The 23,742-nt window shown below is 40.2% G+C and overlaps 19 protein-coding genes and 1 non-coding gene across 20 annotated transcripts; 12 read left to right on the top strand and 8 right to left on the bottom strand.

Moving 5' to 3' along the window:
* Positions 1 to 117: 117 nt before the first annotated feature.
* On the top strand, positions 118 to 1,107 carry HK407_03g06330 (uncharacterized protein; the record flags this gene model as incomplete). Its single annotated transcript, XM_060420623.1, has 1 exon — positions 118 to 1,107. The coding sequence occupies one exon, from the start codon at positions 118 to 120 to the stop codon at positions 1,105 to 1,107; it is 990 nt and encodes a 329-aa protein (XP_060277337.1).
* Positions 1,108 to 1,160: 53 nt separating this feature from the next.
* On the top strand, positions 1,161 to 2,105 carry HK407_03g06320 (uncharacterized protein; the record flags this gene model as incomplete). Its single annotated transcript, XM_060420622.1, has 1 exon — positions 1,161 to 2,105. The coding sequence occupies one exon, from the start codon at positions 1,161 to 1,163 to the stop codon at positions 2,103 to 2,105; it is 945 nt and encodes a 314-aa protein (XP_060277336.1).
* Positions 2,106 to 2,205: 100 nt separating this feature from the next.
* On the bottom strand, positions 2,206 to 3,060 carry HK407_03g06310 (uncharacterized protein; the record flags this gene model as incomplete). Its single annotated transcript, XM_060420621.1, has 1 exon — positions 2,206 to 3,060. One exon carries the CDS (start codon positions 3,058 to 3,060, stop codon positions 2,206 to 2,208), a length of 855 nt encoding a protein of 284 aa, XP_060277335.1.
* Positions 3,061 to 3,320: 260 nt separating this feature from the next.
* On the top strand, positions 3,321 to 3,884 carry HK407_03g06300 (uncharacterized protein; the record flags this gene model as incomplete). The annotated part of the gene is made up of 1 exon (XM_060420620.1): positions 3,321 to 3,884. One exon carries the CDS (start codon positions 3,321 to 3,323, stop codon positions 3,882 to 3,884), a length of 564 nt encoding a protein of 187 aa, XP_060277334.1.
* Positions 3,881 to 4,537, bottom strand: HK407_03g06290 (cytidylate kinase; the record flags this gene model as incomplete). Its single annotated transcript, XM_060420619.1, has 1 exon — positions 3,881 to 4,537. The coding sequence occupies one exon, from the start codon at positions 4,535 to 4,537 to the stop codon at positions 3,881 to 3,883; it is 657 nt and encodes a 218-aa protein (XP_060277333.1).
* A 99-nt stretch (positions 4,538 to 4,636) lies between these two features.
* Positions 4,637 to 5,926, bottom strand: HK407_03g06280 (uncharacterized protein; the record flags this gene model as incomplete). The annotated part of the gene is made up of 1 exon (XM_060420618.1): positions 4,637 to 5,926. One exon carries the CDS (start codon positions 5,924 to 5,926, stop codon positions 4,637 to 4,639), a length of 1,290 nt encoding a protein of 429 aa, XP_060277332.1.
* Positions 5,927 to 5,973: 47 nt separating this feature from the next.
* On the top strand, positions 5,974 to 7,098 carry HK407_03g06270 (putative ThiF protein; the record flags this gene model as incomplete). Its single annotated transcript, XM_060420617.1, has 1 exon — positions 5,974 to 7,098. The coding sequence occupies one exon, from the start codon at positions 5,974 to 5,976 to the stop codon at positions 7,096 to 7,098; it is 1,125 nt and encodes a 374-aa protein (XP_060277331.1).
* Positions 7,099 to 7,165: 67 nt separating this feature from the next.
* Positions 7,166 to 7,657, top strand: HK407_03g06260 (uncharacterized protein; the record flags this gene model as incomplete). Its single annotated transcript, XM_060420616.1, has 1 exon — positions 7,166 to 7,657. The coding sequence occupies one exon, from the start codon at positions 7,166 to 7,168 to the stop codon at positions 7,655 to 7,657; it is 492 nt and encodes a 163-aa protein (XP_060277330.1).
* Positions 7,658 to 7,779: 122 nt separating this feature from the next.
* On the top strand, positions 7,780 to 7,852 carry HK407_03g06250. The gene has a single exon. It is a non-coding gene; the product is annotated as a tRNA-Val (tRNA).
* Positions 7,853 to 8,009: 157 nt separating this feature from the next.
* HK407_03g06240 (AAA ATPase) lies at positions 8,010 to 9,257 on the top strand (the record flags this gene model as incomplete). The annotated part of the gene is made up of 1 exon (XM_060420615.1): positions 8,010 to 9,257. The coding sequence occupies one exon, from the start codon at positions 8,010 to 8,012 to the stop codon at positions 9,255 to 9,257; it is 1,248 nt and encodes a 415-aa protein (XP_060277329.1).
* A 127-nt stretch (positions 9,258 to 9,384) lies between these two features.
* On the top strand, positions 9,385 to 12,009 carry HK407_03g06230 (uncharacterized protein; the record flags this gene model as incomplete). Its single annotated transcript, XM_060420614.1, has 1 exon — positions 9,385 to 12,009. One exon carries the CDS (start codon positions 9,385 to 9,387, stop codon positions 12,007 to 12,009), a length of 2,625 nt encoding a protein of 874 aa, XP_060277328.1.
* A 68-nt stretch (positions 12,010 to 12,077) lies between these two features.
* Positions 12,078 to 12,986, top strand: HK407_03g06220 (uncharacterized protein; the record flags this gene model as incomplete). The annotated part of the gene is made up of 1 exon (XM_060420613.1): positions 12,078 to 12,986. One exon carries the CDS (start codon positions 12,078 to 12,080, stop codon positions 12,984 to 12,986), a length of 909 nt encoding a protein of 302 aa, XP_060277327.1.
* Positions 12,987 to 13,146: 160 nt separating this feature from the next.
* HK407_03g06210 (histone deacetylase) lies at positions 13,147 to 14,400 on the bottom strand (the record flags this gene model as incomplete). The annotated part of the gene is made up of 1 exon (XM_060420612.1): positions 13,147 to 14,400. The coding sequence occupies one exon, from the start codon at positions 14,398 to 14,400 to the stop codon at positions 13,147 to 13,149; it is 1,254 nt and encodes a 417-aa protein (XP_060277326.1).
* An 80-nt stretch (positions 14,401 to 14,480) lies between these two features.
* On the bottom strand, positions 14,481 to 15,524 carry HK407_03g06200 (uncharacterized protein; the record flags this gene model as incomplete). The annotated part of the gene is made up of 1 exon (XM_060420611.1): positions 14,481 to 15,524. The coding sequence occupies one exon, from the start codon at positions 15,522 to 15,524 to the stop codon at positions 14,481 to 14,483; it is 1,044 nt and encodes a 347-aa protein (XP_060277325.1).
* Positions 15,525 to 15,626: 102 nt separating this feature from the next.
* HK407_03g06190 (ATP-dependent(S)-NAD(P)H-hydrate dehydratase) lies at positions 15,627 to 16,463 on the top strand (the record flags this gene model as incomplete). Its single annotated transcript, XM_060420610.1, has 1 exon — positions 15,627 to 16,463. The coding sequence occupies one exon, from the start codon at positions 15,627 to 15,629 to the stop codon at positions 16,461 to 16,463; it is 837 nt and encodes a 278-aa protein (XP_060277324.1).
* Positions 16,464 to 16,681: 218 nt separating this feature from the next.
* Positions 16,682 to 16,987, top strand: HK407_03g06180 (homeobox domain-containing protein; the record flags this gene model as incomplete). The annotated part of the gene is made up of 1 exon (XM_060420609.1): positions 16,682 to 16,987. One exon carries the CDS (start codon positions 16,682 to 16,684, stop codon positions 16,985 to 16,987), a length of 306 nt encoding a protein of 101 aa, XP_060277323.1.
* A 170-nt stretch (positions 16,988 to 17,157) lies between these two features.
* On the bottom strand, positions 17,158 to 18,669 carry HK407_03g06170 (uncharacterized protein; the record flags this gene model as incomplete). The annotated part of the gene is made up of 1 exon (XM_060420608.1): positions 17,158 to 18,669. The coding sequence occupies one exon, from the start codon at positions 18,667 to 18,669 to the stop codon at positions 17,158 to 17,160; it is 1,512 nt and encodes a 503-aa protein (XP_060277322.1).
* Positions 18,670 to 18,813: 144 nt separating this feature from the next.
* Positions 18,814 to 20,865, bottom strand: HK407_03g06160 (AAA ATPase; the record flags this gene model as incomplete). The annotated part of the gene is made up of 1 exon (XM_060420607.1): positions 18,814 to 20,865. One exon carries the CDS (start codon positions 20,863 to 20,865, stop codon positions 18,814 to 18,816), a length of 2,052 nt encoding a protein of 683 aa, XP_060277321.1.
* A 69-nt stretch (positions 20,866 to 20,934) lies between these two features.
* Positions 20,935 to 22,905, bottom strand: HK407_03g06150 (uncharacterized protein; the record flags this gene model as incomplete). The annotated part of the gene is made up of 1 exon (XM_060420606.1): positions 20,935 to 22,905. The coding sequence occupies one exon, from the start codon at positions 22,903 to 22,905 to the stop codon at positions 20,935 to 20,937; it is 1,971 nt and encodes a 656-aa protein (XP_060277320.1).
* Positions 22,906 to 23,084: 179 nt separating this feature from the next.
* On the top strand, positions 23,085 to 23,696 carry HK407_03g06140 (GTP-binding protein; the record flags this gene model as incomplete). Its single annotated transcript, XM_060420605.1, has 1 exon — positions 23,085 to 23,696. One exon carries the CDS (start codon positions 23,085 to 23,087, stop codon positions 23,694 to 23,696), a length of 612 nt encoding a protein of 203 aa, XP_060277319.1.
* Between the last annotated feature and the right edge of the window lie 46 nt (positions 23,697 to 23,742).

Here is a 23,742-nt window from a genome sequence, read left to right as displayed (position 1 = left end):
GAGGAGAAGAGGGTGTTCTATGGTGCGAAGAAGGCAGAGATAGTTGATGAGGTTCATTAAAGCATCTGAATATTTGTTGGTGGGCAGAAATATGTTTTTGTTTTTACCCGTTAGAATATGATAACGTCGATTGGAATTATTCCTAGCAAGATTGAGATAGAGAAGTTGAAAGAGTTTAAAGTAAATGAAGAAATAGCCAGGTCTTTGGAGCATCTCAACATTCCTTTGATTGACAAATCAGCCATGTCATGTGATTACGATGCAGACGAATCAGAGGATATAGTTGAAGGAGACGTTCTGATCTTCTGCACGCCAAATGAGGAAGACATAAGCCTCTTACAAATTTACATTCAAAACAAGGAATGTGTTAATATGTTCATGCATCATGATGCATATGTTTTCAGCTCTGTAATTGATTCTGAGAATCTGAGCATTGGAGGAACACCATATATTGCTCTAGGAACATTTGAGAACGATATTCTTGTTTATGATCCACTTGTAAGGAGTGCGATGCTTCCTCAAATTCTATTGAAGGGGCACAGCGATGCAGTGATGTCGCTGCGGGAGGCCGAGGGAAGGCTGTTTAGCGGAAGTGTTGACTCTACAGTTATTGAATGGGATGCAGAAAGGCTAGAAGTCAGGAATAAGATTGAAGCAGCAGGGCCTGTGAGCAAGATTGATGTTTCTGGATCGTTTGTTGTCTATTCAGTTGAAAACGCTTTGTATTGCTTTGGAGAAAAAATTGGCTTTGAAGGTGATGTGGAGAAAATAAGGATGGCTGATGATAGAATATTTGTTTCTGATTCTTGCGGAAAGCTATGGTGCTATGATATTCGGAACATGTCGAAGACAGTTCTGGAAAAGAAGATCCACGAAGACTCGATTGCAGACTTTGATATTTTTGCAAAAAGCATCTACACAGCATCTCTGGATGAAACCATAAAGGTTGTAGATGCTGAAAATTTTGATGTTCGATATGTAAAGAAGGTTGATGAAAGGGTATTTTCGATTAGAGTATGCGAAGAAGGATTTTTTGTGTATGGAGGAGAGCAAAACATGCTGAATATGGTGCCTATGAGTGTGAGTGCAAGCACGAATGAAGATTGATTGTAATAAACAGTTGGTAGCTTTAATTTAATGAATTTGAATACTCCCGGAATATGTCGTGCGAGAGATGCGGTATACTTAAGGCAGTCATTGTTAGGCCAAGCGATAAGAGTAAAGTTTGTAAGATGTGTTTCTTTGAGGTTTTTGAGAATGAGGTGCATGAGACGGTGATTTCGTCAAGTATGTTCAGCAAGGGCGAGAAGGTGGGTGTTGGAGTAAGTGGAGGAAAGGACAGTACTGTGCTAGCATATGTCTTGGATTTGTTGAACAAGAGACATGAATATGGGGTAGAGTTTGTGCTGCTGAGTGTTGATGAAGGAATAGCAGGATACAGAGACTATTCAATTGAAGCGGTGTATAAGAATTGTGATGATCTTGGGCTCAAACTTAAAATTGTGTCCTTTTCAGATATATTCGGTGTGACTATGGATAAGGTTGTTGAAAAAGTCGGAAGAAGAGGGAGCTGCACGTATTGTGGAGTGTTTCGCAGAAAGGCGATTGAGCAAGCAGCAAAAGAGATGGGTGTTAATGCAATAGCCACAGGCCATAATGCAGATGATGTTGCAGAAACCGTTCTATTGAATATTGTGCGAGGAGACATATCAAGGCTCAGGAGATGCACTCTTGAAAAGACAAATGCACAGGATGATGGTAAAGGAGGTGTTATGTCTCTTCCGAGAATAAAACCTTTCAAGAACTCTTATCAGAAGGAGATTGTGCTTTATGCATTTCACAAACAGCTCAGGTACTTTTCGTCTGAGTGTGTGTACTCTCCAGAAGCATCCCGGGGAGACTTGAGGGAGCTGGTGAAGGAGCTGGAAAAGATTGATTCAAAAACAATCCATAATATTATCCGAAGCGGAGATATGCTACAGTCAGAGAGATTGATAAAATCCGATCCAACGCCATGTAGTATCTGTTTACATCCTACTTCATCTGAAAAGAACATATGCAATGGATGTGAGTTTGTAAGAAAACTGAAAGAGAATGGTATCTGATGCATGGCTTATGAGCATTGTTGGATAAGGAATTATGCCGTTGCTGGTTTAATATTATATGCCTTATAATAACAATATAGATGTCTGTATTTTAAAAAATTTACTTACATAGAGTGTTTAAAACGGTAAACCTTATTTTTGTATTGAGTTCCTTTTCAAAAAACCATATTGATACATGAGAAATAGTATACATAAAGGTTATTATGCAACTATACAGGCAGAACAATGGGACGGATGGTAACACGGATATCATGGACACAGCGATGTATATCAATACGATCATATTTGAGCTTTTGTGTATACTTGCCCTTTCAATATAATTCGGGAATATTACATAACCTATGAATGTTAAACACAAGAAGTTAAATACAGAAGACGGGCTTTTGAGTCTTGATGAAAGAAGAATAAACCCCAGAAAGTACGATGTCAGCCCAAGAGCCTGATTACTTGATATTTTTTTGGGGATGTTGATGCTTTCTTCCAGCAACAGAGGCGTTTGCTCATCTTTTATTTCAATAGACGACGAAGAATTGTATATTGAAGAAGACACAGAATCCACAATGAACAATATCTGTGTTATTGCAAAGTAAAAGTAAAGCACCACTGGATTAATCTCAACAGCCAGGCTGTGGATGAGTGGAGACATCAGGTACACAAGCATTAGCATCATAAAGCTTGGCTTCAGATTTATTCCTGTCTTCCTTCTGTTTTCGAGAAAACTGCCTGTGAATGCCGATATGAATGAGAACCATGATGCTTTTGGCATATCTGCAGTTTCATCGAGTGCCATAAACCTGAATAATGAAAATCCCAATACAACAATTGAAACCCTAATCATCATTCGATTTATGTCTTCATATGTCTCTGATGAGCACCTCCGCTTGCGTTGATGGCTTATTTCCATGTAATTTGGCGGATAGTTCTGCTTCATGTACAAACATCTTTTCCAAGGCATTAGCGCTAAACAAGGGCTTGCTACACGATGCATACTAAATACCTGCTGCATTTATATGCATGCATAATAAAATGATACTTAAGCATTTCAATACACGTAGAGCCTGACGTGGATTTCACTTTTCGCTTTTGACTTTGCATATTATAAATTTATACATTTGAGGATGCATTACTTAACTTATAGCATAAATATTTTAATGTATGCAATGCTGTCTCAAGTGTGCTCTTGCTGAACATAAACAAAAAATCGCTTACCCTTTGATGAAAATCATATTATTTGTGATTGGGATTATGTGTAGGAGAATAAAGCTAGAGCCTAGGGGAAACTTTACATTTAGGGATAAGGTTGCGTCTGGCGTGCCATATAGCCTAAGCTTCCAGACATCACGAGGCGAAAAAGGCTCACAGAAGTCGTTGATAACCATGCTTGATCCGATGGGAAAACAGATGGTGACAAGTAAGGATCCATACTCTGTATACCACTTCAGGATGAAGCATGCGGGTGAAGTCACTGTGTCTGTCAAAAACAACAGTTCGAAAGAGATGCCATTTGTATACAGGCGCATCGAGCATACCAATCAGAAGCAAGATAGCTCTGGGCCAATAAACAATGAATTGGTTTCTGAGCTGCAGAATGTGTTGGAGGCGATTATCCAAACACAACGAGCTCATATCAAAAAGCATGAAGAGCATGGAACGATGGTGATTAAGTCAAGAAGACGCATCACACTGCTGTTGGTATTTGAAACTGTATTTTTCGCAAGTGTACTGCTCTTCCTGCACAAGAGAATGCTTAAGATGTTTGAAGGCAAAAGGGGTGTTTAATTAAATGATCTGGCTTTTCTAAAATGCCTTATTATCTCATCTGCCGTCTCTTCTAATGTCATGTTGTCGTTTTCTATTACTACAGAGTCTTTTACTATTATGAGCGGGCTATGCTTCCTAGTTTTGTCCTCATGATCTCTTTTTTTTAATGCTTCCAGTAGTTCTTCGTATGACTCTCCAGATGATTCCCTAAGTCTTCTCGTTGCCCTCGTTTCTAGACTAGCAGTAAGATACACCTTCAGGTCTGCATCCGGCATAATCTTGCTGGCGGTGTCTCGTCCATCAATCACTATTCCGTCCTTCTCGGCATCTATGATTGATCGCTGAATCACAATGACCTTATTTCTAACACACTCCTCTTTTGCAACCGTATTCACATTTGTGTCAATTTGCTCTTCCCTAAGCCTGTCAGAAACATCCTCTTGGTTCAAAAGCACTCTCTTGTTTTTGATCTCAATGCTTACATTCTGAATATAGTCCCTCTGTTTGTTATCTTCAAGACAAATACATCCAAATGTCTTCAAAAGGCCATGCGTAATTGCTCTGTAGAGGTTCCCAGATATGAGATGGGAAAATCCAAGCTTGCTTGCAACCACACTAGATGTGCTGCTTTTTCCGCTTGCTGCAGGGCCATCAACTGCAATCTTGTACATTTGGGGGCTCTTAATCACACTGCCATTTATGTGCGCCTTGGCCCTTCTGTTCTACGCATATTATTACATCTTATATCATAATCTTGCATTGCTCATGCTTCATAATAGCCTCATACTAATAATAATCCCACAACTATACAGAACATACAAAAAATCCTTTCCAACATGAACTCCAACAACCTTTTCCCAAAAGTCATTACGAAGCCTGCCTTGTGGATCAAATACCTTAAATTCTTTATGCAGATGCCCCAGTAAAACATCACTGCTCCGTCGTACAAGCTGGAAGATAGGCTTTGCATTTGCATTCCTCTTATTAAGCTTTGCACATCGTACTACACCATCAAACCCACCGGTTATTGTGCTTTTTCCATAACTGTCCAGGCATGAGATCGAATAGTTGAACATTGCACTTGTCTTGTGCATGTCGCTATTGGGACATATCGTCTTTGTTGAGCTGTTAAGAGTGTCCACAATAAGCAAGTTGCTGCTCAACTCCAAAGACTTGATAAGCGTGTATCCAGAAGGAAATGAAGCGCTTTTTATTTCCTGAAAACTAAAGTCAAACGCAACAACCTTTCCACACAACGACAATGCATAGAACTCAAATAGTCCTTCATTTACATTGTTTCCGTTTATGCCTCTCTTGTGCTCAGGTGCACTTCCATTTTCATTTTCAAGTTCTTTGATTGCAATCGATGTGATCAATCCCTTTACTATGCTGAATCTAGACACAACAGACACTCCAGATATCCAAATTACACTGCTACCATCTGTTGCAAATATGATGCTTTGATTTTTACTAACTTCAATATCCACTATTTCCTTTGCATTTGCCTCGCGCATGTTTATGACTTCGCCATTAAATTCAAATCTTCTAATGATGCCATCACTGAACAATGCAACACAGCTTATACTTTTATCCACCAGTATGGCTTTTATCTTTCTGCAATACCCATATGAAAACCTTAGCACATGCTTCAAGCACATTTTCCTATCAAAGACATAGATTTCAGACTCTCCAGATGCAAAGGCAAATGACGATTGCCCATCAAACCCTTCTTTAACTCCCACGAAGATATACTCGCTGTCTCTTGATGGAAATGACGAGGTTGTTATGCACATCTTGATGTTATTCACGATCAAACTTCCATTTTCAAAGTCCTGTCTTTCATGAAGGCTAAACAATTCGTTTCGGAAGATTGCATTTCGTATATGGCATTGCATTTCGCTTATTACTTGCCTGTTCTTGAACTTATCAAGAAGAGAACCGTCAATATCATCTGGTCGGTTTATACACAATATGTCTTGATTTTTCTTCTTGTATCTTTTGTGTTTGCCGTCTGCATTTGTGGCTGGTTCGAATTTACTTTGCAGATGCTTATTACTCATCAAGGGATTCTTGTGATGTATTTTGCAAGTATTTGGGCTCCCCTTTGATGTTTTTGGAGTCTGATCTGTCTATGAGTGATGCTGAACGATATTCTCGGCAGGCAATTGTGGAAGGAGTCGGTATAGAAGGACAGCGTAGGCTTGGCGACTCCAGTGTGCTGGTGGTTGGATGTGGAGGGCTGGGCATCCCAGTGATTATGTATCTGTCTTCATGTGGGCTGAGGAGGATTGGACTTGTTGATTTTGACAAGATAGAGATTCATAATTTACCAAGGCAAGTGCTTTACACAGAGGACGATGTATCTGAATACAAGGTGATGGTGGCTTCTGAGTTTTTGAGGCGATCTAATTCGTCGATAAGTGCTTCTGTATACAATGAGGTTCTAGATGTGACAAATGCAGAGCGGATTATTAATGAGTACGACGTGGTTGTCGATTGTACAGACAGGATAGAAACCAGGTATTTACTGAATGACTTCTGTAGGATGCTGAAGAAAGGGCTTGTCTGCGGATCTGTTTTGCAATGGGAGGGACAGATATACAAGCTCATGCCGAGTGGGCCTTGCTATCGATGCTTGTTTCCTAGCATGAAAGCAGAAGTGTTGACCTGTGAGAATGCAGGGGTGGTTGGCCCATTGTGTGGAATAGTTGGATCTATGCAAGCATTAGAGGTTATTAAGCTGATACTAGGAGATGATGAATCTAGAATGATTGCGTTTAATGGAATGACTTTTGAGACTATAGCAGCCAAACTCAGAAAATCCAAGAGTATCTGTAATATGTGCACAAAAGAAGATGTAAATGGAAATAATCTATGCAAGGATTTGCATACACAACGATGCGATGATGCTGGAGAGGAGCTTTCCTGCAAGAGCTGGCATGAGATAATAAGCGATCTTGATTCATGGCTTGTATTAGATGTAAGGCCTGTAATCCAATATCGAATGCTAAGAGCCAAAGGGTCTGTAAATGTTCCACTGGATGAGTTGAAAAGCAAGATCGAGATGATACGGGCATTAGGGCCTAGTATTGGAAAGAAGGTGTGTGTGGTCTGCAAGAGGGGAATTACATCTAAGAAAGGGGCTAAGATTCTGAGAGACGAAGGTGTTGAGGCATATTCGATTTACGGAGGAATCACAGATCTTAAGAATCAAATGAATAAGAACGATTAGAACAAGCATGAGTTTTTAAGAGGATATTGTATTTGAATAAAAGATTTGCTTACTAGGGCTAGCTAGAATGATAGGACGACCTTTGAGTGAAGTATTGGATATGAAGTTGTTTGATAATAGAAAGATATGCATTGATGAGGTTTTACCTCAGAATGTAGATTTTCTTGTTGTTGAGATGTCTGATGCTTTGAAGGCATGTATATTTGCATTTAACGAAAGCTCTGATCATTACAAAAAGATTGCACTGCGGCATGGATGGGAGGTGGAAGTGAAGTCTGTATATGAGTGTAGCTATGTGAATTCTGGTATTTTAGATGATGTTTGGTGTGCATTGAATGTACATGGATGCGATGCAAGTGGATGGATTGACGTGTACAGGTCGAATACATGCAAAATGAACGACTGGTACAAGTATGATATTATTGTGAGAGTTGAGCCATTAAGTAGTGGGATTTCAACAGAAATAGATGGAAGAATAGTTGTTTTTGATAGGGAAAGAGAGTATGTGAAAGCGAAGTATAAGATTCTTGGGAATAAGGTTGTCTATTACATCGAATGAAACATTTGAGATATGAATAAATTGGGTTGAGTATGAAAGAGCTGTTATGATTGTAAGAGTTTTTATGGGTGTGTGGGTATGTGATTGTAATGGTGTGCATTTGGGATGAGAGTTATGATGAGGCCCCTGTAGTGTAGTGGTTATCACGCGTCCCTTACTAGGACGAGGTCCTTGGTTCGATCCCGAGTGGGGGTATCTGTTTTGCTGCTTGCGCACATACATCATGGTGTGACTGCACTGAAGCCGGTGATTTTATGGCACAGTGTATGGCTGTGCTTGAAATGTTTGTTGTTGCTGTAGTCTATTGCATATTTGATATTTGGCTCAAATTGTTTGTTAGGTAAACCCTTTGATGAGTAATCAGAAGCAAGAGAACATAATTGATGAGAAGGATGTAGGATTTATTCTCAGCTACGGGAGAAACTACTATACAGATGGAATAATTGAGAAAGAAGAGGAGATAAAAAGACTTTTCGAGCAGATAGGCTTGAAGCTTGGAACAAAGGAAGTGGAGACTGGACTAGCACCTCCAATGTGCTGGGATCTTCTTGGCGATAGAAATAGGATTCAAAGTGAGCCTAATCTACAGGTTGCGCGAGTTTGCAAGATTCTTGACGGATATCATGAAGCAAGGTATATGATAGGAATTAAGATGATAGCAAAATTTATTGTAGGAAAGTCAAAGAGACTTGATGCAAGCCTAATACAAGAAGGAATGAGGGTTGGAGTGGACAGAAACAAGTACCAGATTGTATTGCCGCTTCCAAGAAAAATAGATGCATCTGTAACATTGATGCAGGTTGAGGAAAGACCAGATGTGACGTATAACGATATAGGAGGATGCATTGAAGAAATAGAGAAGATAAGGGAAGTTGTTGAAGCGCCTCTGCTGAATCCGGAGAAGTTTGTTGCGTTAGGAATTGATCCTCCAAAGGGCGTTCTGCTCTATGGCCCTCCAGGAACAGGAAAGACATTGCTGGCAAGAGCAGTTGCTAACAGGACAAATGCATGCTTTATCCGGGTAATTGGGTCAGAGCTTGTGCAGAAGTATGTAGGGGAGGGAGCTAGGATGGTTAGAGAAATTTTTAGTATGGCGAAGGGGAAGAAAGCATGTATAATTTTTTTTGACGAGGTTGATGCATTTGGAGGAACCAGGTTTGATGATGACGATGACAACGAGGTGCAGAGGACAATGTTGGAGCTAATAAATCAGCTGGACGGATTTGATCCGCGAGGTAATATAAAGGTTCTGATGGCTACCAATAGGCCAGACACTCTTGATCCCGCACTTCTTCGTCCAGGAAGACTTGATAGGAAAGTTGAGTTTGGATTGCCTGATCTTGACGGAAGGACATCGATCTTGAGAATACATGCAAAGACAATGAGTGTAGATAAAAGCATTCGGTTTGATTTGATTGCAAGACTATGTAGCAATGCAACAGGTGCCGAGCTAAGAAGTGTATGCACAGAAGCAGGAATGTTTGCAATACGAGAGCGACGAAAGATTGCAACGGAGGACGATTTTTTGAAGGCTGTTGATAAGGTTGTTAAGGGGTATGCGAAGTTTTCATCGACGCCAAGGTATCTTACATACAACTGAGTTAATAAATCTACAATGTTAAGTTTCATGAGTCTTTGTTAATTTGATTGTTTGTATGAAAGGATGGCGATTCTTGTGTTAATGTTGATAATGGTTGTTTTACGCGATGTATAGTTTAGACCCTGAGATGAATAGAATAGATGTAATGAAAGTTTTGGGGATTCCATTAGAGATTGTGTTTGATGGATGCATTGGGGAAGACGTACAATCAAATGTGATTGATTTGATTGAGAAGAGGACATTCTTTAGAGTGAAGCAACGGGATGTAAGCATGGACAGCTTGATTTTTGAAGCACTAAAAGACGTATCATTTTCCATGTGTGATTTGAGGTATTGGATTGGAAAATGCCTGTTTGATCAAGAGATTGAGTTTATGGAGAGTGTGAACGTGATGGTATGTGATAAAATGCCTACCAGTGCTGTAAAGAATAGATATTGTATATGCATAAATGAGATATCAAGTGCAGATGATCTGGAAATTGTATTTCAGAGAGTAATTGAATTTGAAATTGAAAAAAGACTTGATGTAAGTGAAAAGGGATGGAGTCTTGGTACGTTTTCTAACATCTTTAGGAACGATCCTGCTAGGGATAAACGAGTTGGAGATGGGCTTTTTTTAGCACAGAGATATAAAGAAGCATATAAAGTTTATTCCAGGTACGGAAAAGGAGAGTTTGGGTATTATTGTACACAAATGTCTATCTACTGTTTGGTATTGTCGAATAAGCCTGTACCAAAGGAGATACTTGAGCGATTTCATTGTGCTGGTGAGAAACTGGATGTGTATTTGATAAGGTTGGTGTGTGCTGTGATTGATGTTCAGAGTGGGAGATTGGCAATCAGGATTGTGCCGAGTCTTACCTGTGGGTCGCTATTTAAGGCGTTTGCACAGGAATGTCTTAATAAGGTTTTGGATGGTAATGGATATGCCAGGAAAAGAGCTGCTATAGCATATGATTGCGCAGTGCTGTTTCTTAAAGCAGGCTTAGCAGAAAGGGCTATTTCATGTGCAAGTGTTTTTCTTGGAATGACAGATATGATGCTTTGCAAAGAGGATTGTGGAGCCATCACCAAAGACATACTTGTTTTTGCTCAATCGTACATTCGAAGTATTGCAGGAATAAAAAGCAAAGCACTTTTGCATAAAGGTGCTTTGGATGAATACTTGCAATATACAAATTCTCGAGATTATTTATACAAGACATCTATCAATAGGATTAGAAATGTAGTGAAGCTTTTCAGGGCATATGAAGGATCCATAAGCAAATTCGAAGGAAAACTGAATACAAAAGAGTCTTTGCTTATAGAGAGCAAGATTAGATGCATAGCTAGAATCTTGAATGGCAATGGTGTTGAAAGCATATGCGAAGGAAATGGGGAGATAGCATTAGGAAAGTTAGGAAAATATATTATTAAGGATATGATTTTAAAAACGAATGGAGTTGATAGAATAGTCCAAATAGAGGAATTGATTGATGTTGATGAAGAAGTGAAATTTATGCATGTATGCATGGAAAGTATATATGAGATGTATTGTGGAGAGGTCCGCCAGGTTACGTGTAGAGTCATCAGGAACTATGATTCGGAGATTGTGATTAGTTTCTGTGGCATGGAGTTTATAACAAGCTCGAATGAGTTTATCTTTGATATGATGTTTCCTTGTGTTGGGTATTTTGACGAAGAGGTTGCTATTGAGTCTGATGGCATCAGAGCATGGCGTAGCATCAGATTTAACGTTATTCCGTCATTTTCTATCAGTTTTCTGCACTACAAATACTGTTTTCCATTGTTGTTTATTCGTGTTTTGAATCACACACGAGAGGATGCAAGGTTGGCTAAGGTGTCCAGCATGAACAACCGTTTTGAGGTGTTTGGAATGAGTGTAGGCACATTAAGCTTTTCAAGAGAAGAAGCAATCAAGTATTTCAAGAAAAATATTTTAGGAGTTAATGGCAATTATACCGAGGCCAATGAGCTCAAGAGCATTAGCACAAAACCTAGTGGAAGTGTGCAAGATATACTTGGATCTATGAGCAAGTCTCCACCTGTTATTTCTGATCTGTTTTTTCAAGATATGGTGTCTGCAGCCAGTGAAGAGATTTCTCTGGATGCAAAAACAAACTCAATATTTGCTTTTGTTAAACAGTGCAATAGCATGAATGGAAGCATTTTGAATTTGAATGAAGAAGCTCAAGAAAATAGTCAAATGTGTGGTTCATTGCAGATTGATAGAGTCTTGGTAAGGAACGCAAGATTTATGATGGTTTCTAAGTACATTGGAGAGCATCCATCCATTTCTCTGGATAGCATAACTCCATATGAATTGCCAATAAAGATAGAAATAAGTGTTTCATCGGAAAGAAGGTGTGTATTTGTACCTGGATGTGTGCTTACAGAGTTGGCACTTGGTGCTTTGGACATACGAAACACGTGCTTAGGAAATGCACAGGCTCCATTTGTTTACATAACCCATTCAGCACCGATAGGACTGAATGAACCTGCTATAATATATTTATGTGTGAGCAATTACTACCAAAACTCCAAACTGATGGTAAGTATATTACCGAAGCATGTAATTGTATGCAACGAAGATCGGTCTCATTGTGTGGGAGAAATGTCGTTTTCGTTTTTTGAGATCAGGTGTATGCTTTTAAGAAGAGGAAGATACAATGCCGATGACATGGGAGTAACAGTACATACTGATGATGAGCAGATAGAGTTTGAGTGTGAAGCTGATGTTGCTGTTGTATGACAGCGAGCTTGAAAACGAGTGGGTTTTCTGAAGTATGATTAAATAATGTGTATTTGTTATCCTCCACGATGAAGTTGGTGACTCACAACGGACGATTTCATTATGATGAAGTTTTGTCAACAGCGATGCTATTGAGGATGTATCCGAACGCAGAAGTTGAAAGAACACGAGACAAGGCTGTGTTTGAGCAAGGAGACATTGTTTATGACGTTGGAGGGATTTTTGATCCTGAACGAAAACGATTTGACCACCACCAGCCAAGCTTTACAGAAACATTTTCTGAAAAATACAGCATTAAGTTAAGCAGCTGCGGGCTCGTATTTAAGTACATGCATAAGGACTTTTTGTCGCTTTATGGAATAAAGCCAGATATCAAGATATACCAGACTATTGTAGACAAGGTGTATTCTGAGTTTTTCTTGTATGCAGATGCGATTGACAATGGATGCGACATAAGCGGAGACATAAGCATTAGAAGCATGGCTGACTTTGTGGTTTCGTTTAATGCGGATGAAAGCTCAGGTGATATGGAAAAAATACGCTTCAAGGAAGTACTTAAAATAGTTGGAAGGGATCTGGACAACTACATGGATAGAGTCAGCAGGTGGGCAAACAATTATGTATATGCGGAGAAGATGATTTCAGAAGCCAACGATGAGCTTCTGGTTCTGGACAAGTATTGCAATCCAGATTTGATTCTTGAAGTTGAGAAGAAATACAATAAGGACATCAAGCTTATTATTTTTCCTTCTGCTGATGTTTACAAGATAATTGCCATTCCAAAGTTCAAAGGAACGTTTGAGACTAAGAATCCGTTGAAGAAGGAGTGGCGTGGACTTAAGGATGAAGAGCTGGTAGAGGTTTCTGGGATAGAAGGCTCAGTGTTTGTTCATGTATCTGGGTTCTTGGGAATCAATCAAACGCTTGAAAATGCCGTCAAAATGGCAAGAATGTCTCTTGAAGCAAATATTGAATAAAACAACAATTGAGAAATACCAGAATTCATCTGTAGTTGGTAAAGTGTATATCAGCCATGCCTCTTGCTAATAATGTGCATGAGTATGTGATGCATTCATCGCATCTACCGTGCCATACATAAAATAAAAAATAAATGAACAATTTATTTGAATAACCTAATCAATCCGTATCATCATTTCTTACACTAGAAAAATTAGTGTAATCCAGCGTATCATTTTCATAACTGTTTTTGTTGAGCGCATCCTCATCAGCTGCATCACTAATAAACTCTGGTGGAATACTTGCCATTTGCACAGAAGGCGCATGATTAATACTTCTAAGGCTTTCATATACCTTTTTCACAATACTTTCCAGGCCCTCTCTTGTGTTTTGATTCACCATGTTCGAGGTAGGAACATCAATTTTATATGTGGGTGCATAGTAATAGAAGTACTCGTTGTATGGAATCTCTTGCGGGATCTCAACATCCAACAGCATGCTTGTATCATATGCCCATGCCTTCGAAACATTTCCAATAGTGTATCCCCCTCCTCCAAGCAGGATAAGCGGAATGTTGAAGCTCTGTACAAACTTTATACATCTTGAGTGCCCAATGTGCGATAAATTAAAGCAGCCAAGCTTATCTCCTGACAATGAATCTGCTCCTGATTGCAGCACAATTGCATTTGGTTGGTATACCTCAATCACTTTGCTGATGACTGGCTTGAAAACACTAAAATACGTTTCGTCATCAATCCCATCCTTTAACGGCACGTTCACAGAATATCCCCTTCCCCTTGCTATCCCAACATCCGATACCATGCCTGTTCCAGGAAAATAATCTCCATACTTGTGAAACGAAACAGTCATCACCCTGTCCGTCGTATAGAACGCCTCCTCAACGCCGTCTCCATGGTGAATGTCTATGTCTATGTACAATATCCTTTTGTTGTACTTCAAAAGTTCAAGAATCGCAAGCACTATGTCATTTACATAGCAAAACCCAGATGCCTCGCTTCTTTTTGCATGATGTAGTCCACCTGCCCAGTTTATTGCAATGTCATATCTTCCTGAATTGATCTTCTGGGCAGCATATATACTTCCCCCTGCAGTCAGCTTACAATAGTCGTATAGCCCTGGAAACACAGGGCAGTCGTCCCGTATGTTAAACTTATGTAGGTCCTTCAGCATCTCTCCCATGTTCTCCCCAGAAACACTCGAAAGGAAATTTATGTAATCTATCGAATGGAAGCTCGTCAGGTTTTCATATGACGCATGGAAAGGCCTCAAAATATCCATGTGCTTATACAGTTCATATCCAACAAGCAGCGAGTGGGTCATCTTCACACGCAGAGGCTTCATCGGATGCCCCATCGCATAGTTGAAATTCCCTATCTCAGGATCGTAAAAATACACCGCCCTTTTGTTACTCATTCAGGGCTAAAATTATTTCAATATGAAGAATGCTTATCTTCTTCAAGGCAACAACAAACCAGCAGATCAACTTTAAAAAATCATTTATAACTAAACTTCAGCATTCCACACACTCCTCCCATCTCTTTCAGCTTCTCTCCGCAAAAGTGTGCTGCTGGAATAATCGATATTTTACAGTTAATTGCTCCCAACTCCCTACAGAATATCTCTGCCTTCATTCTCTCTTCAACATTGTTCGGCTTAACCTTCTCATCAATTATCACCACCCTTTCCAGTGCGCCATAGTCCATCGCCTCTCGGATGTCGTCCATCCCAATGCAAACCAGCTCAGAGCCTTTTGCAAATGCAACAAAGAAATTCTCTGCTTGCTTCAAATCCTCCACATACTGGATTCCCTGGAACATTTTCGAAAGCTCCTTGTTTGTAAGAATCGTGTTAATGATCTTCGAATTCGAACATCCTTTGCATTCTGCTGGTACTTTCACTACGCAAAAGCTTTTTAGTGCTTTCGAAAGCTCCTTTGAACATGAAACTGCCTTGTAGAACTCATTTCGCACCTCAAATGCACTTGCAACCACAAAAAGATCTATCACGCCTGCATGCTTCTCTAGTGTCTTGATAATATTGCAGAACTTCTTGTTTTTTATTTCTTGCTTCATCAAAATACTGATTCTAGTTCTTGAGACAACAGACACAACACACTCCTTCTCATAGAATATTATAAAAATCATTTCCGGCTGTGGCTTAGTTGCCTCTTTAAGCAGCTTGATTGACTGGCACGGCCATTCTTGCTTCTCCAATTCAAAAGCATGGCCAGGCGTTATGTCTAGCGTATGGTACGATCCTAACTTCACGTGCTCATGCATTATGACTGTTTTCCCTTTCAAATATATTGTAGAGCTGCCAAGATCAACACTAACCGTCTCTATCTTGATCTTCAATGTAAGCGATATTCTCTGCTGTGTTTTTGCATCAATCTGTATTTTCCGCGTAGTGCTTGATGTTACCATGTCTCCCATGCTTATAACCATTCCAAGGACATAAATATCATCCTGATGCTCTGCAACAATTTCCATACTTCCTGAGTTATTCTTGGGATCTATTTTGCTTCTCTGAACTTTCATTCCAGGGTGTTACTAAACAGGCGATGTGTTTCAGCATTCCCCTTTCATCCGCATGCCACAAGAAAATCTGCTTATACCAAATAACAAATCACCATCATAACAATGGACACTCGATTACAACACGCCATAATCACCTTGAGGTCGAGGATCTCGCTTTTCAAAAGCACATACAAGGGCTGTTCAGGATGTATTCTTGTCATTGGAGGATGCGACTATTACACTGGTGCTCCGTACTTTGTTGCCATGAGTGCATTGCTAACAGGCTCGGAATTAGTATACATATTCACCATGCCTGGCGCAATCACATCCTTGAAGACTCTGCTTCCTGAAGCAATAGTATGCCGGATAAAATGCCATGAGTGGATCCTAAACAGAATCACTGCATGCGTGGTGGGATCAGGCTTGGGCCGGCCAGAATCGCATGTGTGCAGTGAGATAGCAAAAATACTTGCGTATCTTGACAAACGAAATGTTCCCATTGTAGTTGATGCAGATGCCATATTTCTCAGCGCATCTCTTGGCATACAAGCACTTACAACAAAAATATTCACTCCAAACGCTTCCGAGCAACGCCATATTCGCATATCTGACAATGACACATTCTATGTCATGAAGGGCTCAACAGACCTTATCAAATGGAATGATGTCCAGATAGAAATTAACGAAAAAGGCTCGCCAAAGCGAATAGGAGGGCAAGGAGACATACTCGCAGGCGTTATAGCATCATTAATATCCAAATGCTCATCTCCAATCAGCCACATAGATGCAATGGCGTCGATTTATCTTGGATGCACACTTGTTCGCAAGGCTGCACATATTGCATACCAGAAGCATTGGAAGACTGTCATTACAAGAAACATCATAGATGCACTGAAGGACACATTCATATTGCAGTTCGGTCTCCATTCATCCAATCCACCCAATCCACTCGACATTTAAGCATTTAGCATTAAACATTAAGCATGGCTAAAAACTTCCCTCTACAATATTTTTTTTTGAATAAACTTTATATCAGCCCATATCTGCTATTTCGTTAATTAATCTATATCTTATTGTATCGCTATCAATAAAATTGAAATAATCTGTAGATATCGATATATTTGACATAGATGCTTGCATTGATTAAGAATAAATCCTCTCCGCATCAACCGTTTTATATGCATATCTCTTTCAATGCCAAGCTAAAGACATACACAAAGATCAAACTGTCACGAGCACAGAGGATCTTTCTCAACAATCAGTTCGACATCAATCCAAATCCAAATGCTCAGCAGAGAGCATTAATTGCCGACAAATCAATGATATCAGAACAAAAAGTTCGAAATTGGTTCCAAAACAGGCGTGCAAAGCAGAAAGACGATCTGAAAGCCGCTCCATGTCTTGCTTTCCATACAGTGGATCTTGCTACTCCTCTGCCAATATCAATACATCCTACATCAAATGATCTTTATCTTAGGAGATAATCAATCCGTCAATCAAATAAATCTAGCAAATTCAATCGTAAATACTACCTTCCATACTCAAGTACTCGTTGCCTACTCCATACATACTATATTCACAATATCATTCTGGAATCATATCCAATTACTGATCTGCTAATGCACATAGCCACACAATATCTTATAAACACATCCTAGCCTGCACTCATCAACTCGACTTTCTTGATCAATTCGTCTGCCTCTTCTCTGATCCTTGCATTCCGCTTTAACGCAAATAACACTTCGTCTATACTCAGTATCTTCTCCTGCACAACATACATCAAGCCAGCCTCCAGCTCATCAAACCAGCTCACCCTCTCTAACGAATATCTTATCTCTGCTTCAATCTTGTACTTGATGCACATCAGCAAATACGCTTGCATCATCCCTCCATCATATCTAGCTGCTTCTTTTAGTGCACTAAGCCCCTTGTTCATATCATCAAGCTGTATTCTGCACATCGCTAAGTTCCTTAAAAACATTACATTCTTCTGATCATCAGCAACCAGCTTCTCATAGACATCCGTTGCTTCCTCAAATCGCAGAGCAGAGGTCAAACTGCATGCATACACAAACTGCACTTCTACATTGTGCGGAACCAACTTAAGCGTCTGCTCAAACGCACATATTGCCTTTTCAAACTGCTTGCTGCGGAAAAAAAACATCCCTTTGGCTTTCAATGGTTCATATGAACGATACACTTCAAATGCCTCGTCAAAGTAGTTCTCATTTCCTGTCATTTCTCCAAGAATAATCATTAAATTGCATGCCTTGATCCTATTACTATATGCATTGCCTTTTAAATTCCTCAACTCCATCCTGGCTTTGCCAATTGCCTCTTCATTTCTATTCAAGGCAGCCAGACATTTAATCGTCTTTATAATGTCATGGTACTTTTCAAAATACCCAAGAGCCTTTGCATATGAAAGGTCGTTGAAGTACATCTCTCCCATCTGCAGTTCAACATCACACCGAAACACATGTGGAAACTCAAACACATGCTCAAGATCAGCTTCCAAGCCATTCATTGCAAACTCAGGCTCTAGAACCTCTCCCATTATCTTAATTCTGTAATAATCAACTATTCTATTGATCATAGCACTATTTTCATTCGCTGGAAACATAATTCTATCAATGTATGCTTGCACTTTCAATCTTCTAAGATCCTCGCATTTCTCCAAATTCGCAATCCTTATCATCTCTACAAGAAGAACGCATTGCTCCTTAACACTCAAAGACTCCGCCATCTCGTTATAAAACACATACTCGCGTGCACAATACACATGCATCTTTTCTCGCAAACTCCCTTTGCATCTAACGATCAAAACCGGATCATCATCACCAACTCCATTGTTGCTTGGTACACATCCAACAATCTCATGCCTCAAGCAATACATCGAAAGGTCAATATGCTCGTAATCGTCAAATGATATCATCATGCATGCTCTTTCTAGTCCGTTTAGTTCGGGTGAAACATCAAACACGACCGGATTCGTAACACACAAATTTTGCACATACTTCAAATAGCTCGCCTCTACTTCGCCAGCCACTTCCACTTTTACCAGCAAATCCATGCCAGCTATTGCTTTCTTCACTCCATCAGCTGCTCCTTTAAAATCACCAGTGGTGCATACATTCAGTTCAATAAACTCCTTCAATATGTCCATCAAGGGATATTCAACTCAAAACCCTAACTCACATGCAGGCACATTAACATTAAATACACCAGCATCCATCATTGAGCATTCAACATAAACCATCACATAAATAAATCAAACACCGCATTCTACGCAAATCTTCATTCAATAAAATCATTCCGGCGATATATCGGGCTCATTAAGTAGCAAAAGTAGCTGCTTAATGGACAACGCACCCTCGTGCCCCATCTCATCATAGCAAATCTCTGCAAAACTCGGGTTCTGCTGGCACAGAATCTCGTAATCCGCAAGCCCTATCCTTTCAACCTCATACGATGTCTGGAAACACTCATATATCCCACACTCCTTCATCACCTCAACAGAGCCTGTCGTCCCAATCACAAAAACCTTCTTCTTGCTCTCCTCCTTGATAAATATCTTCAATGCTTGCAAAACCGCATTACTGAACCTTGGCCCTATATTCACAAAATCAATCAGGCTCTCAATATCATCAAGTATCACTATCGCTTCCTCAGACTTGTATGCATCCATAAACCTGTCCTTCACATAGTTCACCTTCTCATGCTCGCTCAGCCCAATTATATCCCTTGGCGAAATAATCTTGATAAACGGATACATCGAGAGTCTCGATACCTTCACCGCCAGTGTGGTCTTTCCAACTCCTGCTCCACCATGAAACAACAGCGACGACGTGTTGTACAAATTGGTTTTGCTTAGCTTCTGCAGCAGCCCTCTTCCATACTCTATCCCTTTCGTAAACATAGGCGTCTCATAGAACATCTTCTCATACCTCTGGAAGTTCGACTCGTTAATTCCAAATGCCGGCTTCACCTCATCAAGTGCTTGGATAAAGTCATTCATAAACACCTTGATGTTCTTGTCTGCTATTACATTCATCTCTCCTCCTTCTTCTTTCTCCCCATGCACCTTTCTTTCAAGAGCAAACGAAACTGCACTTTTCACAACTGCAGTTATCTCCGCACCCGTGTAGTTCTTCGAAAGCTTTGCAATCTTCGCAATATCAATGCTTTCATCAAGGTACTTGTGGCTTTCCATCGTCTTCGTGTGTATCCTGAATATCTCTGCTCGTGACTCCTCGTCCGGAAGCGATATTTCCAAATGTATCTCAAACCTGCCCGGCCGCAAAAGCGCCTCATCAATCAAGTCAAGCCGATTCGTCATTCCAATCACCAATATATTCTCTATCGCCTCTACGCCATCCATCTTGCTCAACAGCTGGTTCACTACCTGATCTCCAACTCCAGTGTTTCCACTATTCCCCCTCCTTCTGCATATTGCATCAATCTCATCAAATATTATCATATGCAAATTGCTATCCTCCTTCTTTGCCCTCCATTCATCCTCTGCATCCTTGAACAGATTCCGGATGTTCTCTTCGCTTTGCCCAACATACTTGTTCAAAATCTCAGGCCCATTCACTATCTTTGGTGGCCGTGCATTCAGCAACGACCCAAGCTTCCTGGCTATCAATGTCTTTCCCGTTCCTGGAGGCCCGTACAAAATTATTCCCTTCACATGCGGAATCCCAAAGTTCTTGATCACCTCCGAATCAAATGCCCTCTGCACAAAGGCCCTTCGGAACATTTTGCCAAACTCCTGCTTCAAGCCTCCTATCCCAAGCGACTCAAAATTGAAGTTCGGATCAAGCAGCATGTTCTCTCGCGAGTTGTTTGAAATCACAAGCCTCTCAGACACAGAACTCAGGAACACCTCTGTGTTCCGCAGCAGAATTCCATACTTACTGTCCATCACAGTGAAAATCTCCCGCACAGTCATCTTCAGCCCAATCTCTCCAACATAGAAATAAAACTTCTGATCCGCGTTGAATGGATACATAGCATGTGCATCCTTGAATTTCTCAATAAGTTCCTTTGCATCAATCTCTATCTTCTCAAGATTTATTATTTCAACATCAAGCTTCAACAGCGAAACCTGGTCACACTCAACAACATTCAGGCTCTTAATGTCCACCTCGTCTTTTCCAATATTTTTGTTTAGAAACTCCCTTTGAATCTTGCTCAAGAGAACATTCGATCCCGACGTAAACTCAAACCTGAACGCATACTTGTTGTCCACCAGCACAAGCTCTTCTTCATCAAGCCCCGCCCCAAATGGCACATATATCTTGTTCACACGTCCCTTCTCTGCCTCTTCAACTCTGATCTTGTTCACTACATAACGCATCGTTCGGGGATCTATTCCTCTGTTTATATATCCATGTTTATATTCACGCTTTCTTAGCCAAGCACACTCTTAAGTATACAGAAGAGCCAAGAATGCAGGCCCTGCAGCAAGCATCAGCATAAACAAACTGTCAAATACATCCTTTGCATCACATATCGCTTGCAATGCATCCACACACCATCTTGATGGCATTCCTTCGCTGTCCTCAGCATCCAACCCAGTAATCGTCCGCACCAGCTCAACCACGGAATCCTTATCCGTATCCAGCCAGAACGAAAATGCATTCTCCTCAGCATATATGCCGATCATATCTTTCTGTACAGACACATCCAGGTACTTTCCAATCACCTCAAGCTGCCTATTCATCATTTTCACATACCCATAGAACTCATCTTTCTTGACTTTCTTCGCAGTCAGGTGCTCAAAATCATCATACACAAACATGATCTTGTTAAATAGATTCGAAAAAACCGCCATTTTAGAACTGAAATTTGCATCTGCTATTCTCAATACATATGCTTGTAGTTCGTTCGACAGCATTCGACTGTTGATCGCCATCACATCTAGCTGCTCTTTCAATTCTCCCTTCTTTGATGCCTCAACTCCTTCGACTTCCCTCACAAACGTATGTGTGAAATTGCATCCATTGACAGACCCAGACTTGCAATCTCTATCAAGCATCTGTGCACTAAGAAGAAATAAAATACTTATTAGCATTCCTAATATCAAGAAAATTGAAACTACAGGCCTTAATACTGTTATACCTGATCTAATCTTAAGCAGCACAGCCATAAAGAACAGCAAGCAGCAACCAGTTTGTATAGCAATATAAAGTAGGAAGTATCCTTCATACTCCACGGCAGCGCCCACATCGCCTTTTCCTTCAGATTCCTTATGGTAATTCTCTTCCAGCCTCGATAGATATTGAAGAACACCATTCAATGCTACTACATCGGGAACGCCATAGAAATATTTCTTGATCTCAGCCTTCAACTCATTGAATGATATCCTCAAATACCTTGTTGATGCATTAAACCCAATCATCTCCATTTCTATTTTTTCAGCTTCCTTCATAAATGCTTGAAATGTGACTGAAAATTCTTCGAGTATTTTGTTTGTCTGTGCCTCTGCCTTTCTAATGATCGATGTGTGCTTTTTGAGATCCTCATCTATTTTATATTTGTATTCAAAAATCCTCATGAGGTTTCTAAGAGTCACTTCTCTTTTTTCTACCTTGCTTTCCGCTCCACTCATAGTCTCAAAGCTATTTGCAAATGCAAGCTTTTCGTCATACAACGATGTTACTAAGCGACTGCCACTGCCTGAATGTTTTGGATCAGTGTGCATACTAGATGTGCTCAGCATCATGTCTGTTGCGTATTGATGTAACGATGGATTTTCCACCCCAATGCTATCTGTTTCTTTAGTGCATTCTAGCGAGGATTTTTTGCCTGCGCATCCAATCACATCTGTGCCAACAATCGATCTTTGAACGGAATGCATACTTTCAGCTTTTCCTTGATCATTGTGTTTCCGTTGAGCATTTACACTTACCGTGTTCCTTCTATTTGCCTTTGTATCTTTGCTGTTAAATATCAGTGTAAGGTATGAGGATATTCCGCCCGTGTTGTGTTCAAGTATACCTGATTCAGCATGTGCATTCCGATCGGCAATCACCGCATGATTTTGACTTCTCGGATATATCCACTTTCTCCAAAACCATTCCTGCTCAGGCACTTCTGCATCAATCGTAGCCTTATTAATAAGCTTATTCAGCTCTATGGCTTTTTGGAGGCAATAAGAGCAGAATATCAGCATAAAGCCAATCACATACAGAAGCGATGTGCCGTCTTCTCGTGGCCTTTTGAACACTACCAGCCATATTCCTATGCACATCAGTATGACAACCGTTGCAAGGTATGCATCAAACGTAGCATTCGATGGAAACTCAAGAACGAAAAGATCCTGTGGTGAGTGTTGAGAAGGCTTCAACAGAGGTTCTCCAAGAATGTAAAGCCTTATATTCGACGCCAACTGCATTTATCAGTGCAATATCGCCCGTGTTTTATGTTTTATTCGGCAATTGACACACTCTGTTTCATAACCAAGCACCGTTCTCCAAATTCTGAAGCTTTGAAATATCGCTCAAGCATCGCAGCGTCTATTAAATCAAATTCTGGATCATTTTTCGGATAAAATTACAGACAACAAAGGGGGGAATGGAAGAAGACTTTGAATGCAAGTATCTCTTCAAAATCATCCTGATCGGAAACAGCGGGGTGGGCAAGACATGCCTAATGAAAAGATACGCCGATGAGACATACAGTTTTACACAATCAAGCACGATCGGTGTCGATTTCAAGGTAAAGACAGTGGTGATTGACCATGAGAAGGTAAAGCTGCAGATATGGGACACTGCGGGGCAAGAGAGATTCCGGGCAATCATATCGAACTACTACAGGGGGGCAAACGGAATAATCATAGTGTTTGACATGGGAAGCAAGGAGTCATTTGAAAATCTTGGAGACTGGATCCGTGAAGTCAAGAAAAACACAAATGAAAATGTTGAAATAGTTGTTCTAGGAAACAAGGTTGATGACAAGGAAAGAATTGTTGTTACCGAAGACGAAGTCGATGAGTTTTTGAAAACTCACGGAATCGATAAAAATGCATTCTATATGACAAGTGCAAAAGACAACATCTGTGTGAATGACAGCTTCGATTTCCTGACAAGAAAGCTCGTTGAAAAGTACAAGAAAATTGGATTTACTACCGCCAAAGGCTCCTCAAAGTTTACTGTGGGTGAACCAAAGAATACTTGCTGCATGTGATTTAATCAATTAAACAAAGAGATTGGCTTGTTTCATATATATTTGT

This window comes from Ordospora pajunii, assembly GCF_021821965.1.
Source record: "Ordospora pajunii strain FI-F-10 chromosome Unknown Cg_03, whole genome shotgun sequence".
Taxonomy (NCBI): Eukaryota; Fungi; Microsporidia; family Ordosporidae; genus Ordospora; species Ordospora pajunii.
The sequence above is the reverse complement of the archived record's forward strand: the minus strand, read 5'-3'. Positions and strand labels throughout refer to the sequence as shown.